Source organism: Glandiceps talaboti, chromosome 1 (assembly GCF_964340395.1).
Source record: "Glandiceps talaboti chromosome 1, keGlaTala1.1, whole genome shotgun sequence".
Lineage (NCBI taxonomy): Eukaryota > Metazoa > Hemichordata > Enteropneusta > Spengelidae > Glandiceps > Glandiceps talaboti.
This window is the reverse complement of record NC_135549.1, coordinates 19,078,407-19,095,227: the sequence shown is the minus strand read 5'-3', so window position 1 is coordinate 19,095,227 and position 16,821 is coordinate 19,078,407. Positions and strand designations below refer to the sequence as shown.

The 16,821-nt window shown below is 37.4% G+C and overlaps 1 protein-coding gene across 2 annotated transcripts; it reads right to left on the bottom strand.

The window, feature by feature from the left end:
* Window positions 1–2,556: 2,556 nt before the first annotated feature.
* Window positions 2,557–12,050, bottom strand: LOC144440013 (B-cell receptor-associated protein 31-like). 2 transcript variants are annotated; one of them, XM_078129244.1, is made up of 7 exons: window positions 11,925–12,050; window positions 9,400–9,530; window positions 8,389–8,548; window positions 7,318–7,444; window positions 5,413–5,458; window positions 4,677–4,780; window positions 2,557–3,358 (listed from the first exon to the last, which is right to left on the bottom strand). In XM_078129244.1, the coding sequence occupies exons 1-7, from the start codon at window positions 12,020–12,022 to the stop codon at window positions 3,317–3,319; spliced, it is 708 nt and encodes a 235-aa protein (XP_077985370.1). In that variant the 5' UTR covers window positions 12,023–12,050; the 3' UTR covers window positions 2,557–3,316. The 2 variants fall into 2 exon arrangements, with proteins under 2 accessions (XP_077985370.1, XP_077985378.1); XM_078129252.1 differs by having other exon boundaries at window positions 2,557–3,355.
* Window positions 12,051–16,821: the final 4,771 nt, after the last annotated feature.

Sequence of the window (16,821 nt, the reverse complement as noted above, 5' to 3'; positions counted from 1 at the left end):
CAATTCAATTCAATTCAATTCAATTCAATTCAATTCAATTCAAATAGATAATTCACTAGATTCTCACTAGATTCTTACTAGCTAGATTCTGTTTTCTCGCTAATTTGCATACAAATATCTAATGGATAATTTACTAGATTCTTATTAGATTCTTACTAGATTCTCATTATTTTCTCTCTAATTTGCATATAAATATCTGATAGATTATTATGAGATTCTTACGAGATTCTCAGTAGATTCTGACAAGAATCTAGTGAGAGATTTATGTAAGGGACATATATAGCCTTTCAAATCTGTACTGCACATAGTCATTCTCCCTCTGAATCGTTGCAAAATTAAACTCTGCATAAAAAATAAACAAATAAATATCATTAAATGGAACAATGAATATACATTATTTCTGCAATATAATATGAATCTCATACTGTCATAAATAATAATCAGTGATTGCTTTCTAATACAGAGTCAAAATCATTTAATTTGTATGTATACATATAATGGATTAATGTTCAGTATATGCAATTTTCATGGGCCGGGGAGGGGGGGAGGGTCATGTTTTACAAAATGGGACAAAGGGAATGGTCACCTTTACAAATGGAGAATGGGGGGCCCGGGGGGGGGGGGAGAGTCATATTTTACTTAAAAGACCACGTGTGATTTCCTCCGGCCCCCTGTAAATACTGAAGGCTCCCTAATGTGCTGCCAAATGGCCAAAATTTGTATAAAATGATCATATTTTATTTATGCAAATTGAAAGATATGCAGAGTGACATTTAATGGTTTCTTGTTCAGGACACCGAGGGGAACAATAATCATCCATATAACCTTCGATTTGCACCTACCACAGTGCAAAGTTATGATAACCGAAATGTCATTTGGCAACCTCACTAGAACACAGTTGTCTATTTCACAATATTATGTTGAGATTGCACATTTTACCTTATTTAATACTACTAAATCTAGCTCTAGGCGGTAGGACGTCATCCCGTTGACGTCTTGCTTTGGATGAATTCCGATTTTGAATAGCTTAGAGAGTAATGGTATGTAATGGCAGGCGAAACTGACCATAAACCTTCAAAGTTCTACATGATATATCACCCCTAAAAGCATTTCAGTTATTTGAATTGATCTATTACATATCACAAGCAATGGCAAGGCAAAAAGGCAAAGGTTCAATTCATGGAATATATTTAAACACACCTATAGCAAACTTATAGGTCAAACGTGAAAACTTTAATATGTTTTTTACTTGCTATGAAAGGTCATCAGGCAACGTTGCATGACACTATTCATTTGATAGCTCCCACTCATCCTGAGGCGATCAATGTCATTTGTCCCCTTATTCTCATTCACAAAGTAGAAACTTGTACTAAATTCGGGAAAACTTATTATATCAACCCTTAGGTTCATAGCTGGGTTGTGCGAAGATGTTTACGTGTATTTCCCCTTTTCAGCTGAACTGTCAGAAGGTTTGTTTGTGCCAATAGAATTTCATTCAAGATACATTTATAGAAACACCGTTATTACTAGCTAGATGAGAAAGCATCAAACTTATTGAAACAAAACAAATGTACTGCTTTGTTGTGCAATAAGGGGGACCCATTTGTCGACTAGAGATTCCGCCATATTGAGTGATCCATCATGTGAAAAGTAGCATGATGCAAATGACGAATTTTATTCATGTTACTATCTATGGCAAACAATTAGTAACATTGTTTTCTAAACATAAGTTTCTCTTACTGTTATTACTGCATTAGTATAATCTTCAGGAGTAGTTATCAACTTGCTTATTTTGGATTACAAAGTGGAGATTGATATCTCGCAACAATTGAGTTTGTAGACATAGTTAATGTTGATGGTAATAATCTATTTGGGTTATGTGCTTGTCAAATAAGTGCTTGGACGGCGGGTAGGGTCTCACCCTTCATATCAGAGCGTACTACTACCGCTATGGATACGATGCAAATAATACCCCTAATGATGTAAAATCGTCGTAAAACCTCTTAGACGGCATCACTATCATTTTTCAGGGGAAAATATACTCTGGTTTGCGAGAATTCTAAGGACGTTCCTTTCACATGATAATGCACATAATGTTGTAATAGCTAATATCAGATTTTGTTTTTTTGTGTGTGGACCAGGTATAATATTATGACATTGGTGCATATGTGGCGACGTGTAGTTTGCCTTTTATTCAATAACATGACATTGTACAGTAGTTAATTCAAAATCATGGAAAACTATATCAAACAGTATAAACAAAAAAAATGACACAAGTCACAACGAAGTATATAAAATCTCCCGAATATTTTCAATAATGAACTAGGCTATATGAAGAACATTACTCAGACTTTTTTTTTAAAAAAAAAACTGCAACTTTAGCTAACATAATCAGTATGCATGGTGATTTATCGTACAGAAATTTCAGGGGAAAACAGGAGTCAACCACTCGATTGCTACTACTACTACTACTACTACTACTACTACTACTGCTGCTGCTGCTGCTGCTGCTACTACTACTACTACTACTACTACTACCACTACTACTACTACCACTACTACCACTACTACTACTACTTCTACTACCCTCTGCTTTTATTATACCATGCACGAGCCAGGTTCAACAAAAAATATGGAATATATGATCTGGTCGTTGAACGTCACGACAATGTGTGTCAACGTCATTGGTTCTGCTGTTTTCGAAATGTGAGTCAAAATTGCCCATTACTTTCCCCGAATTTTTTAAATATTACTGGCGATGGTATAATTATATTGCTCCCCAATATTTTTCTTCATTCAGCCGGAAAATAGTTGTGACCTAAGGGTTGTCACTACTCGTCTAGCGATTCATAGTGACAAGGGCAACGGGCCTTAGGTCACTCGTATTTTCCTTGGCTGAGAAAAGAAAAATATTGGAGAATAATATCTAATCATCACTGTTAGTGTTACAGCTCTTCATTCGTAATGCTCTGTTCAAAGCTGGACATTTCTAACAGTTTTTTTTTTTTCAAATGGTGTATTTTCTGTTGTCTTTGGTGTTTTTTTTACTCCTGTCAATTGTACAGTGCATTGTGATTATTTTTTCGATTGTAAAGTGCTTTATAAGAAATAATGATCAACACTAACATCTACATATGACCTACACGACCGTTGCACTATTATTGACTGTAACAGTCACTTCCTGAAAAAAGCACAGTTTTTTTTAAAGCTAAGAAGTTACGAATAACATATATAGTATCAACTTTTTGGCAACGTTGGAGATTTCAAAAGTCTTCGTATACTATAGTAGTGTGGGCATGGGGGTCCGTCCATCCATCTACTGCTCCTTCTTCGTTTCTTCACCCACATCGTTCTGCTGCTGTCAAATTGAAACAAGACATCGAGATGATACAAAAATGTTACTTGAGAGTTTAACCCTAAAATCCCCTGATGGGCGGGTATTGTAAAGCGGTCATTTGGATGAGACGATGTGCATATATTTTCCAATCGGAATCTTTTATATTAATAAAACAACATTAGCCATAAAAATATAATTGTGCGGTTCCGATTACATTCAATTTTAGAATAGGTGGGGTAGGTAGATTTTTTTTTTGATTTTTTTTTTTGATTTTTTTTTATATGTGAGTGTCTAGTTCAGGTAGTTATGTTTTCCCGACCGTTTTTTTCCATATGATGTCTGTGCTATTGGTTACTTATCATCAGATGTACAGCCATTACAGATTGGAAGAACAGTTTTATACTGTCTTTTCATGTTGATGTCAGTTTCCGGATCCACTATTTCTTGCGAAACTCCACGATTTTCGCGATTTTATTTTTTTCTCGAAAACCAAATAAAAAAGTTTAGGGTCGACGTGAAAAACTAGGTGGGGTGGGGTAACCGTAACCAAACAAGATTAGGCCTTATTGTGTTTTCCTGCTTGATCGATCGACTCACTCAATTACAAAAAAAAAACACGAGTAAAATCTTTATTATACGTTAACGATCAGGACACGACTTGTAAACAAAATGGGTAAATACAAGTAATCACTGGTAATCGCAAGTAATCAAACTATTTATGAATGGTGAACTTTCAATAGACGAGGCAGTACCAGATACTACAGATATCAAGTGTCATCATATTAGAAAGTTTAACTTTTAAAAACAAATCACTTCCTGTACATGTGGTTGCAGTTTATCGAGTTACAAACATGGATTTGGTCTATGTTATTTCACATTCTTTTTTTTCCAATATGAAAAAGATAGCAAACGTGTATTATAAATTTCAAATCAAATCCTAACAAGTGCCCTGTTCTCATCCATATATTACAATACTTTATTTCCTGCCGCCTATGGAAGACCTTACATGACGTCATGAATTTTATATGAATATTATGAGAAATTTCAAGCTACATAGAGGGGTGTGCGTTTTTAACCCAACGTACTTGGCTTGCTGGGCCAAGGGCAAGGCAGAGTTAGGAGTAGATCCCCCGGAGTAGATCCTATTTATTAATCAGTGACATGCTGCATCATTCCTTCTCTGGCCTTCGAAGTTTTCACAGCTGATTCAGTGAAATAAAAGTGTCCCACCATTGACCCATTGAGGCAGTATTTTTACATGCTACAACGAACGTATAAGTACGAACAGAGAGACAACAAACAATCGAACAACATCACTCAAACTGAATACACTGCATACCTGCATTTGCTTATTATACGCTTCAGTTAATGCATCAAAGTCTTCACCCATTTTTCTGTACTTCTCAGTCATCGCTGTCAACTCTGCTTCAGTTGACGTCAAAGCTGTGAGAGAATTCGAAAATATTATTACACTAATATTCTATAATTGCCAAACGGACACAAAACAATACACTTACAGTCCGTTTCATTTTAGATTTCACTGGCTGTGTTTAATAATAGAGTTAGAGCCGCTCAGAAACCGATAACAAACTGCACATTCTGCACTACTAGATCTCAATCTTTTGCTACATTGTGTAGAATTGAACTAAAATATTTAAAACATATTGCAACTAAACGCAGAGACGAGGATGCCAAATTGATGTTTTAATGTCTGCACTTGATGTCTGCGTGGTATTTCATTTTATTTCGACAAAATGTTGCGAGAAAATGTATTCATTCAATCTTGCTATCACAAAAGTGCAGCATATGACGTTTCTGGTTGTATCAAACAGAGCCAACTGAACATATTTTTCAAAAAAATGTTTTGCTAGATACAATGATCTTACTCGCCATATCGTACACCCTAAACAGTATTGAATCACCTAAGGTGAACGTACCCCCCCCCCTTTTTGTTAGCTATGACCCAAAATCAAGTTGATTTTTGGGTCCGCACCCAAATGAAACGGGCTGTAGCTGATATGGCAGGATGAAGTGACTACGAAAATAGACCTTATCATATTGTAAAACCTATTTACCTTCCTTGGTTTTCTTCAGTTCGATGGTAACTGCAGTTTTACTGTCCTAAAACACAATACAAATGTGAAAAGAATATTACAATAGTGGCACTGGGAATCAGTTAGCAATATGCCTAGATAAATAGCCACATATACAGAGAATTATGTGACTTGGTAAGTAAGAGGACACTTAGTCACATTAAAACCAGTTTAATACTGGAGTCACTACATGAGTCAAGTTACAAGTGCAATTATTCTGTCTGTAAGAAACCATTTCATATAGAGGTTGTACACATTGGGTATTGAGTATGTATCTCTATAACTAGCAGCCTTGCCAACATGATATAATAGAAAGCCTTGATGAGAATTCTCTTTCAAACATCAAATCGATCTACAACAAGTCATTGAGAATGACATAGACCCCGCTATAATTGGGTTTTAAGGAATTATCACTACTGTGATCACGCAACAACATTTGTGAACCTAAAACAAACAGACTTAGATATGTTGTGTGTGCTTGTTGGACATGGAATATGCCTCCAACAATAAAGGATTGGTTGGGTATGGGGGATCATATCACGATGAAAATGGAGTCTGAGTTATGGCTTTGGACATGGAAAATTCACAAACAAAATGGCTGCCAGGCAGCCATATTGGATCGTATCACGAAGAAAATGGATATGCACATGTATGTCATAGAACGCTGTCCTAATTCCAACATTGAATGAGATCTGTTCAAGCATGTCTTAGTAATGGCTTTGGACATGGAAAATTCACAAACAAAATGGCTGCCAGGCAGCCATATTGGATCGTATCACGACGAAAATGGATATGCACATGTATGTCATAGAACACTGTCCTAATACCAACTTTGAATGAGATCTGTTCAAGCATGTCGGAGTTATGGCTTTGGACATGAAAATTCGCAAACAAAATGGCTGCCAGGCAGCCATATTGGATCGTATCTCGACGAAAATGGATATGCACATGTATGTCATAGAACACTGTCCTAATACCAACTTTGAATGAGATCTGTTCAAGCATGTCTGAGTTATGGCTTTGGACATGGAAAATTCACAAACAAAATGGCTGCCAGGCAGCCATATTGGATCGTATCACGAAGAAAATGGATATGCACGTGTATGTCATAGAACACTGTCCTAATACCAACTTTGAATGAGATCTGTTCAAGCATGTCGGAGTTATGGCTTTGGACATGAAAATTCGCAAACAAAATGGCTACCAGGCAGCCATATTGGATCGTATCACAATGAAAATGGATATGCACATGTATGTCATAGAACACTGTCCTAATGCCAACTTTGAATGAGATCTGTTCAATCATGTCTGAGTTATGGCTTTGGACATGAAAATTCACAAACAAAATGGCTGCTAGGCGGCCATATTGGATCGTATCATGACAACAATGAATATGCACATGTATGTCATAGAACACTGTCCTAATACCAACTTTGAATGAGATCTGTTAAAGCATGTCTGAGTTATGGCTTTAGACAGGGAAAATTCGCAAACAAAATGGTTGCTAGGCGGCCATATTGGATCGTATCATAAAACAAATTGACGTGCATATGTATGCCATAGCATGTTGCCCCTGTACCAAGTTTGAAAAACATCGGTCCAGGCATCTCCAAGAAACGACTGCGGACGGACGGACGGACGGACGGACGGACGCACGGACGGACGCACGGACAGACGGAACCCAATCCATAAGTCCCCGTTCCGGACTTCGTCCGCGGGGACTAATTAGGCATTCACTTTGTTTCCTCACGTCCCACGTCAGAGGCAAAAGTGATGTTCTTCCTATGTCCCTTCTCATATGGATAACCAAGGTAGTCGTAAAGTACAATAATTATTATATCGATAAATGATAATCAATGTCAGATACAAGCATCATAACTGTCTTACCCTCAAATCAGCGATTTCCTTTGACGAGCTTTCCTTTGACGAGCTTTCACTTGGTGTTTTGCTTTTTTCTGAAACTTGCTCAAGCATAGCTTTCTCAGTTAACGTCTTCCGTAAGAGAACAAGCACACTATTGGTATAGAGGAGAGCAAGAGATACATATAATTTTAATGGAGAGAGAGAGAGAGAGAGAGAGAGAGAGAGAGAGAGAGAGAGAGAGAGAGAGAGAGAGAGAGAGAGAGAGAGAGAGAGAGAGAGAGAGAGAGAGAGAGAGAGAGAGAGAGAGAGAGAGAGAGAGAGAGGAGGGAGGGAGGGAGGGAGGGAGGGAGGGAGGGAGAGAGGGAGAGAGAGAGAGAGAGAGAGAGAGAGAGGGAGAGGGAGAGGGAGTTGTTGTTTCGATCCCTGAACATCAATAATCCAGTGATTCTTTGTATGGGGGGGGGGGACCCAGGTTATCAGCGTTAACTTTGTATAGTCGTAATTTAACATTTAATAGTAAAGTAAGAGTGGTCCAAGAAACTCGTCTCCCTTAGTGTCATGTCAAAGTGTACTAATTCAGTACCTTCCTAAATATACATACAAGAGGAAATGATACTTTAACCGGTTGATAGCTTATACCCTATACCATTAACACAGTACATATTACATACTATAGATATAGTTCACATGAATACAGTATAAATGGCATGATAAAGAAATGATGATACCCCAAAGAGAACGAAAATGCCAAAAAAAAAACCTAACTACCAAGCAACCAACAAAGCAACCACGCAACCAACAAACCAAACAAACAAACAAACAAACAAACAAACAAACAAACAAACAAACTGGAACAGATTATATGGAAAAGAGACCATAGTATGGTAATGTTATATATATTATAGTGGCAGTCGAGACGGTTGCCATCCAACCAAATGGACAAATGGACAAACGGACAAACTTACAAACAGTCTGGTAGGTACACATGTACAAACGAACAGCCAAACAGACAGAAGAAAACAAACAGAGCAGTTCATTGAAAAAGAACGTACAAAAGTACCTATAATGAATATCTTCATCTATATATTTACTCACATGGTGAGATAAAGGGTGAATCCAGTGACGAGAAAATTCTTAGATTCTCGGTAATATTTCTCATGTTCGATGTAATAAGCACAAGGATTTTCTTTCATCATTTGAACATCTTGTGCAGTATCGTCAGGGAAATAGTGTCGATAGACATCACGTCCTGCATCTAAATAAATGGAAGGTACAACTTTGTTAGTTTTTACAAATATGTAAAAGAAAGAAGTTGGCAGGGAAGCGAAATTTATTTCATTAACACATTTCTCACGTTTGTACCAACAAATCTAGGAGAATGTGGCTGAGGTAATCTCTTCCCATCTCAAACCAATTACCCTGTAAAGGAGGAGCAATTCACTTTACAGTTCGGATTGCACATACTTTTACTATTAATTAAATACATGAGGTTAGGCATACCCAACATACAGACTGATATTACTTAGAATCAACAATGACAAGTTATTGAAGCAAAGCAATGCAGATGCACTGCACTCAAGACACTTAATTGTGTGATATGTCTACCTGAATAAACCGAAACACAGAGTCTCAAACCACAATGGTGTCACGAGGGCATTATTTTACTTTTTAGAGTAGCATTCTTTCAGATCACAGACACAGTATCAGAAGTGATATTTAGTATTCGGTATTTAGCACGTTGAACTTAAGTGCATGTTTATCATCATAGTCTATGATACGTAATCTGCAGTCCTTTGGACTCAGGTATTGAACTCGCCTTTGGTGGCGTACATCTATTCCGTACCTGCTTCGACTTTCCATTTGCTACCGATAGTGGCGCCGTAACGCTCAACCACGTACTGCGCAGCCAGCGGTAAACAATTAGGACAAGCAACCCGACTATGTTGCCCTATGAACGACCGTATTATAATATTATTTAAAAGTGTTAAACGAGGCACACGATATATATTAAAGATGCATTTGATTGGCGTGAATGATTTTAGAAGCACGAAAATAGGAGCAAGAGATTGCTAATTAAAATGATGTCACACACGATACTTTACTTACCCAGGAAGGAAATTGTAACTATGGTTATTACTCCAATAATAAAATACTTGTATCTGAATTCACAACGGAGTGTAGCATTGATTGTCTTTCTGATCGTCGGCCATACTTGTGAGTCGACGACTTTCTGCCAACTGAAAAGAAATAAAGAAAACTTATGGACGAAAATCTTTTTTTGACCGTAGGGATTATTTTGTGAGTTTTCTAATAAAATGGGTTTTCATTGTTTTTGGTCATTTTTTTTTTCGAGTTAACACATTACCATCACGTAAATGACATGGCATTAGCTATTAGAATAAAAGTTTTATTATAAATTCTAAGTATGTAATGTAAATGAGGGTGGGATATAGGTTTCAACATAATCACTTTTACAAAGCCTTATTAATTTCAGTAGTGTGTAAGGTACACCGTGACGGGGCGCCCTCACACATTGGTCAAACCCTCCCAGAGAGAGGAGGCTGTTGAGGGCGGAACGGCACGACGTATTTCAGAGTCTATAATTTCAGCAGCTGCATAATATAACTGAGGGAACAAAAGTAAAGATTGCTACATAACATCATTGCTACCAAACCAGAAAGACTGTATGACGTGTTATACATCTCACACAGCCTATTTTTTTGTAAGTAGTACAGTAACAAGTTGAAATCGTGATCGCGGTAGGCCGATGATTTAAGGCTGCGGACCCAAATATCAATTTGTCACCATATTACATATATGTGTACATCTACACAAATAGGTTAACCACAGGTGGTTCAATACTGTCCAGAGTATGCGATAATACGAGTATCTAACAAATCAGCTTGCAAAAAGACGTCCTGTTTGCAGTGACATTCCTTGATAATTACAAAATAAATCTATCTGCTTTAAAAAAAAAAGTGCGTTAACATTCACATTCATTGAACATGTCGCTGATACGTGCGGCCAGATATTGAATTCTTCGTACTGTCCGTCACATGATGGTATAGATGAAAGAATTTAACTGTGCAAGAATTATTTTTAAATTTATCAATATTGGATGTCCATGAATCATTTAAAATATGGTAAGCAAAAAACAACTTATAATAATACATTATCACATAAATATAGTCATTGCAATAATTATGCAAATTAATAGCCTGAATGTGTCACCTGTGGACTTCCTTGTTTGTAAATGTTTACAACTGTTTTGTTTATGTTTATTCACTGTTGCACAGCGTACACGTACATATGTTATTGCGTTGCGTTCTTATACAGCAAATTGAGAATTCAGAGCTGCATATTTTTTTTCATGAGTAATGTTTGTCACGTACACGTTGCCACTGACGTCAGAACAGTTGAGAAATAAAATGTATACGAAAACAGGGTTATATGTTGAATTTATAGTCATAAACATTTTATAAATGCGATATAAATAAGTTGGTGAGTTTTAATTTAATATAAGTATTTATTTGAAAACTGTGTCAAAAGTTAAGGCTATGTTTATACAAGTAGTGTGGAAGGCTCTAAGTGATGTGAATCAAGACTTATAATGGTAAAATTATTACCCGTCATTGCAATATACTCAAGATGTATATACAAACGCTAAGTTTTTTTCCACCGACTCTGATATCAGACAGTATACAGCGATTCGTACCAGATACAATAAACAATTGTATCTACATTTACATGTTAACGTTACGTGGCAGCCTGTACTCGCTTCAAGCTAACTAACGCAAGCAAGATACGACATGTATGACAGGTGCGGGTTTGGATAAATCATTGATGTAATATTTTTTTGTGTCACTTGGCTAAAAAAAATACCATAGTACAGTACCTGGCACTCCAGTGCTGAATGTTTAAGCAAACTGAAGACAGCGATCGGTTGGGCAAATTGAACACGAAATAGATACCATTATCGTAACCCATAGTAACCGACGAAATTGGGTCTAAGTAATTCGTCAGCGACTCGACCTAGGTTATATGTGTCGCTACTTCATGACACTGTGCAGCGACCAGGGCCAGGGCGTTTAGTGTGACTAAACGAGACGTTCATATTTAAATTTCTTTACAAAGTTAGAAAACAGTTTGTATCGACAATGCAAACAGAGGTCATTGAAAAGAATGAACGGAAAATGACGTATTTAATCTTACATTTCCCTTTCACTTTCGATCTGGTATCAAATTCCACGGAATCACAAATGGCGTAGTAGTACTAGTAACCAACATTTAAGCTTACCTAAAGTGAAAGAGATCATGCACACGCGACAGTTTTCTGCAAAATTTTGATAAAAATACACCTTGGATTTCTTGGGGGTGACAAAATATGTGACAGCTAGCCGTGATTTACAAGTATCGTGAGACCAAGGAGGACAGGTATAAGGGGAGAGTGAGACCATGGATGTATCTCACTAATAAATACATCCATGGTGAGACGTACACTCACAACGACTAGGCACATGACAGGTTTTGTTTGCCCCGCATACTGATGTAACCTTTGCCTATTATACGCGTGACTGTAGGAGTCATACAAACAAAACTAGTATTCGTTGTGTTTATTTATTTGTACTTACGTTCTAGCTCTGATGAAGGGAACAAGCAGAATAACCACTGTTGCCATTTCAATCATCAGGAAACTGGCCACGATGTGGAATAACAAGTGTACAGCCATTTTGTTGTGGACGTTTACGATTCCCAGACCAATACAACACGTACACTTTATAACGAGCTACGTCGTCAGGTCAAAGGTTAGTCCTGCTTGCAGAAGGTACACACGTTTCAAAGGGACGACTTACCCCGTATGCAAGCAGGGTAGCGCACACTGTCAGCGTCAGAACAAATGTACAGGGCAAGGAAAAAACTGTTCAACGGGCAACCTAACCCATCACATTGGGTAAGCAGGTCGATTGTTTACAATGCTTGACAAGGATGTAAAAAACAAACCATATATTTATAATGATGGCAAAACATTTCAACTTGAGTTTAAATTTATATAGTACTTTAAATATTCAGTTATAATTACCTCTTGCAATTTGTCTATGGCAGTAGATTTCCATCCGTTCTACACTTAGGAAATGTACACAATTTACGGTTAAACAAATGTTGTAGCTCCTTTCACCCTCTCCACACAAAACAATTAAGTGTTTAAGACCCCGCCAAATGAACTCTAGAATTATTTTAGCCACCCGTTCTGTCACCTACACTACAGTGGAGGTATACAATTATATATGGTACAATGATGCATTAAAATAAGTGATAACCATCTACAATTATAAACAGCCCAAATGAGATTATCACCGTGATTGTCACTGATTGCTAGGAGACACTTCCAAAGATGAACACTTTTCGAAAATAAGACAATGTAGGAGGCCTTTTAGAGGCATAAAATATCAAACCATAGACATAATTTAAAGTCTTGCAATATTGTCTTATTGTATTTTGATGTGCACTTGGTAAATGACTTCTCCTGAAGGTTAATTTGGTTCCGAAAAATCACGAATAACTTAAGAGCAAATATTTCAAGACTTTCAGACTTCTGATGGCCCAATGGAGGTCGTTCATTCTCATATGTTGCCCCCCCCCCCAACTATGGAACTGTTTGCCAATTGACATTCACCAAGCCTCCAGCCTGGATTGTTTCAAAACAAAACTGAAGACGTATTTGCTCACCAACACCATGGTGTGCTTTAGCCATTCCGCGATACTGAACAGAACCTTGCTCTGGAAATCGGCACTATCGAAATTTGATTGATTGATTGATTGATTGATTGATTGATTGATTGATTGATTGATTAATTGATTGAGTGCTCAGCCCCCTTCCTGTGGTCGTACATTTTTGCTCATTCCTTTTATACGTTGGATCTGCAACAGCTTAGTTTAATCTCAATTATGCATCATCAGAGCCAAGTAAACCACTGCGCATGCATAGGATATTTAAGCAATAATCCACCGGTATAATATAATATATAATTTGGAATAGGCTCAAATGTATATTGTTACATGTATTTATTATTCAGAAAATATAAAGTGTGCATTTTATTGACCGTTGAACAGCTTTAAAAAAAAAAATTCTTGCCAATTGTATAATTATCGATAACTTATTTGACTCGACTACTACATTTTGGACAACTTATTTTGCACTTCGATATCTTATTTGACTCGACCACAGTGCATTTTTATAATACACAGCCGCAAGCCAAGTTCAACACGGTTGGGGGGAAAAGTGGGTGAGTTCAATATATTCTCAGACCAGTCGTTCTGGTAACGACGCGTGGCTACAGGTAATTCGCGCTCTGGTACTGAAAATATGAGTCGCCGTTATTTTACCCGACTTTACACAATTCTAAAAAAAATTAGGTATAATTACCTATAATTATAAATTAGCTATAACAAAGTTAGCATTACATTAGACTCACGACCTGAAGCATCTCTTCTCAAGGCAAAGTTTCACTTGTGTGCATTTTCCTCGACAGAACGAATAGAAAGTACTGGTAAATAACTTCTCAGTAGACTCCCACTCAGAACGGCGAATGTCCAGTGGAGGCGAATATTATGAACATTTCTGTAAAGACATACATAAAATTCATTTGTTATTGTGCTAGAAAATATAGTTTTTTTTCTAAATGAATAAAATACCCTACCAGAATGGGCAAAACTCCTAGTGCAGGTGGTTTGGGTGAGGCACAACTGTGGTTAAAATCTTGCCTAAGGATTTCAGAGCAATTCTGAAACAACTGGCGGCTTGAAGTAAAACCTGTAACCTGCAGATTACAAGCCGGCTATTCTAACCATTTGACCCACATTTTATGTTGTGAACTGGGAGTGCCGCACTTTCTCGACCTTTTAAGTTTTGACGACTGAGGCTACACAAAACAAGTCATGCGCAGTACAATCTTAAGTGATCTCTACGTGCTGTAAGTAAGAAGACCTATCAAACTTCAACTTCCAGGTAAGTCGTTGAATTGGGAGAGGACATAACTGATACCGTTCAAAAAGAAATGGTAGACATTCAAAAACACAGGCCTTCATCACATTCACAAATCCCTGTCGATTTTGTCGACCGATTAGGCTTCTTTTGGTTATGGGTTGCGTGTACACGGATTTTTAAACCCCCTTGCTATGTGTGCCCACAGCCTGTCCGTCCGAATGTGTACACTGTTATCTCAGTATCTGTGTACACTTTATCGTCACCTATTCTGGCAAGAGGTCACTCAGAGACAGTGTGTACTTTAGTAGTCTAGCGAGGGTGAGAGAGGCTAATTAAATAAATAAATATATTATTTATTTGCCAGAGGTCGAAAAAAAATTTACATATCAAGTGAGGAAAATGAAATAATCAAGTAATCACATCGCCAATGAGAAAAAACAGTATATATTAAATTCTGCCTGTATACTTATTATATTGGGTATGAGTGCAGTAGAGACCGCTGGAAACATTCAAAACTTGGCTTCACCAGATACTTTAACACAATACAAAATTTTGCGATTTACACACTATTGTAATAATCTTTCAGTTAGTGTTGTTTGATTGTGTTCTGTGTTTATTTTGGTTGTTTGACATTTAGGTCAAATCCTGTAGGAAAAATAACATAGTTAAGGGGCGAGGGAGGGCTCCTCGTCTTCGATGTTGATAAGGCCTAATAAAAATAATTGTTTGGTTCCGGTTACCCGACCCCACATACCTTTTCACTTCCGACCATAAACTTTTGTTTACGTATTCGAGAAAAAAAAACCCGACTCAACTTCTGTACCGGGATAACTACTTGAACTTCAGGGAATTAGGGAGTGTCCAGATTTTACTTCCGGGGGGGGGGGGGCGCGGAGGATTTTCAGGGGGGGGGGCATCAATTTTTCTCAGGAAAAATTAGGGGGGGGGGGCTAAACAAAAATTTCACAAATTTCACGGGGGGGGGGGGTCATGAAAAAAACATGATTAGTTAATGCAACATAAATCGACCTGCAATTCTGGCACTTCTCAAAGTAACTTGTCTGCGAGGATGCACAAGACTTGTTTCATCACAATCACTTATCTATCAGTCAAAGTATTACAAGCGCAAATGTTGATAGTTAGATTATTTCAGTTTTTGACTATTCCTTCTAACAATAAAAATGTTCACATTTATACTTGCATTGTTGACAAGCTGAGCAACACAAACCAGCATTGGAACTAAAGTTGTATTCAATACGTATCTAAAAGGTAGAACAGTTGTATTTAAAGTATACCCGCATTGCCCAATGGAAATATGTTGTGTGTAAACGACTTAAAGTCCAAAAGAGATATTTTCATTTTCCCTGCCTTCATATTATTAGTGCATTCCATACAGTTGTGCAGAACCATTGGTACTATTTTTAAGTTTTATACATAGAAACTTTGAAGTTTTTTTTATGAGTATTAAATTTTCGAAGTATTCGTACGTACGCATACATACATACATACATACATACATACATACATACATACATACATACATACATACATAAGAGTGCAAAAGTAAATGTACATTGTGTATGCATAGTGTGTTTGTGTATGTGTAAGTCTATGGGGGGGGATGGAAAAAAATCAAGAACTTGCAGGGGGCCATCAATTTTTTCCAAGCTTTTGTAGGGTGGGGGGGGCATGAAAAAAATACACAAGGAAAAGGGGAAATCCTCCAGGGTCAGCTTGAAGTAAAATCTGGACACTCCCTTAGTCCAGACTGCACACAGTTTATGTTCAAGCCGAAAGTCTACACCAGAACCATGGCAAGCACTGAGCATATGCCTCGTTCATTGACTTCCCCCGAAGTGAAGTGCCTGCCTGCTAGTTCCAAGTGTAATCTTTATTGTCCATGAAGTGTAAATTTACATAACGCATGTGCATGGCCGAATGATTCATGCAAAACATATTACAATGTAAAGTCTTCAAGAGGTGTTACCATGCCCTAAAGACTATTCTTAAAACATTGATAAACAAGTCATTGAGAATGACATAGCCCCGCTATGATTGGGTTTTAAGGAACTGGCAGTTTATGTTGTCATTTTCAAACCTGGTTAATGTTGTTTGGCCTCATATGGTTGTTTTTGATATTACTACTCTGATCACGCAACAACACTTGTGAACCTAAATCAAACAGACTTAGATATGTTGTGTCTGCTCATGCCTACTCTTCAAGATGATGTCATGGAACAAACCATTCAACAATAAAGGATGGGTCGGGTACGGGGGGGGGGGAGCCTGTTCAAGCATGTCTGAGTTATGAAAGCTGCGCCAACAAAATGGCTGCCAGGCAGCCATATTGCATTGTATCATGACGAAAATGGATATGCACATGTATGTCATAGAACACTGTGCTAATACCAACTTTGAATGAGATCTGTTCAAGCATGTCTGATTTATGGCTTTGGACATGGAAAATTCGCAAACAAAATGGCTGCTAGGTGGCCATATTGGATTGTATCATGAAACAAATTGACGTGCATATGTATGCCATA

Coding starts and splice junctions, on each gene's coding strand:
- LOC144440013 (XM_078129244.1), bottom strand. CDS start 12,022: ATGGCTGTACACTTGTTATTCCACATCGTGGCCAGTTTCCTGATGATT. Junction 9,531..11,924: donor CCCTTCATCAGAGCTAGAAC/GTAAGTACAAAT, acceptor ATTTCTTTTCAG/TTGGCAGAAAGTCGTCGACT. Junction 3,359..4,676: donor CGTATAATAAGCAAATGCAG/GTATGCAGTGTA, acceptor TCAATTTGACAG/CAGCAGAACGATGTGGGTGA.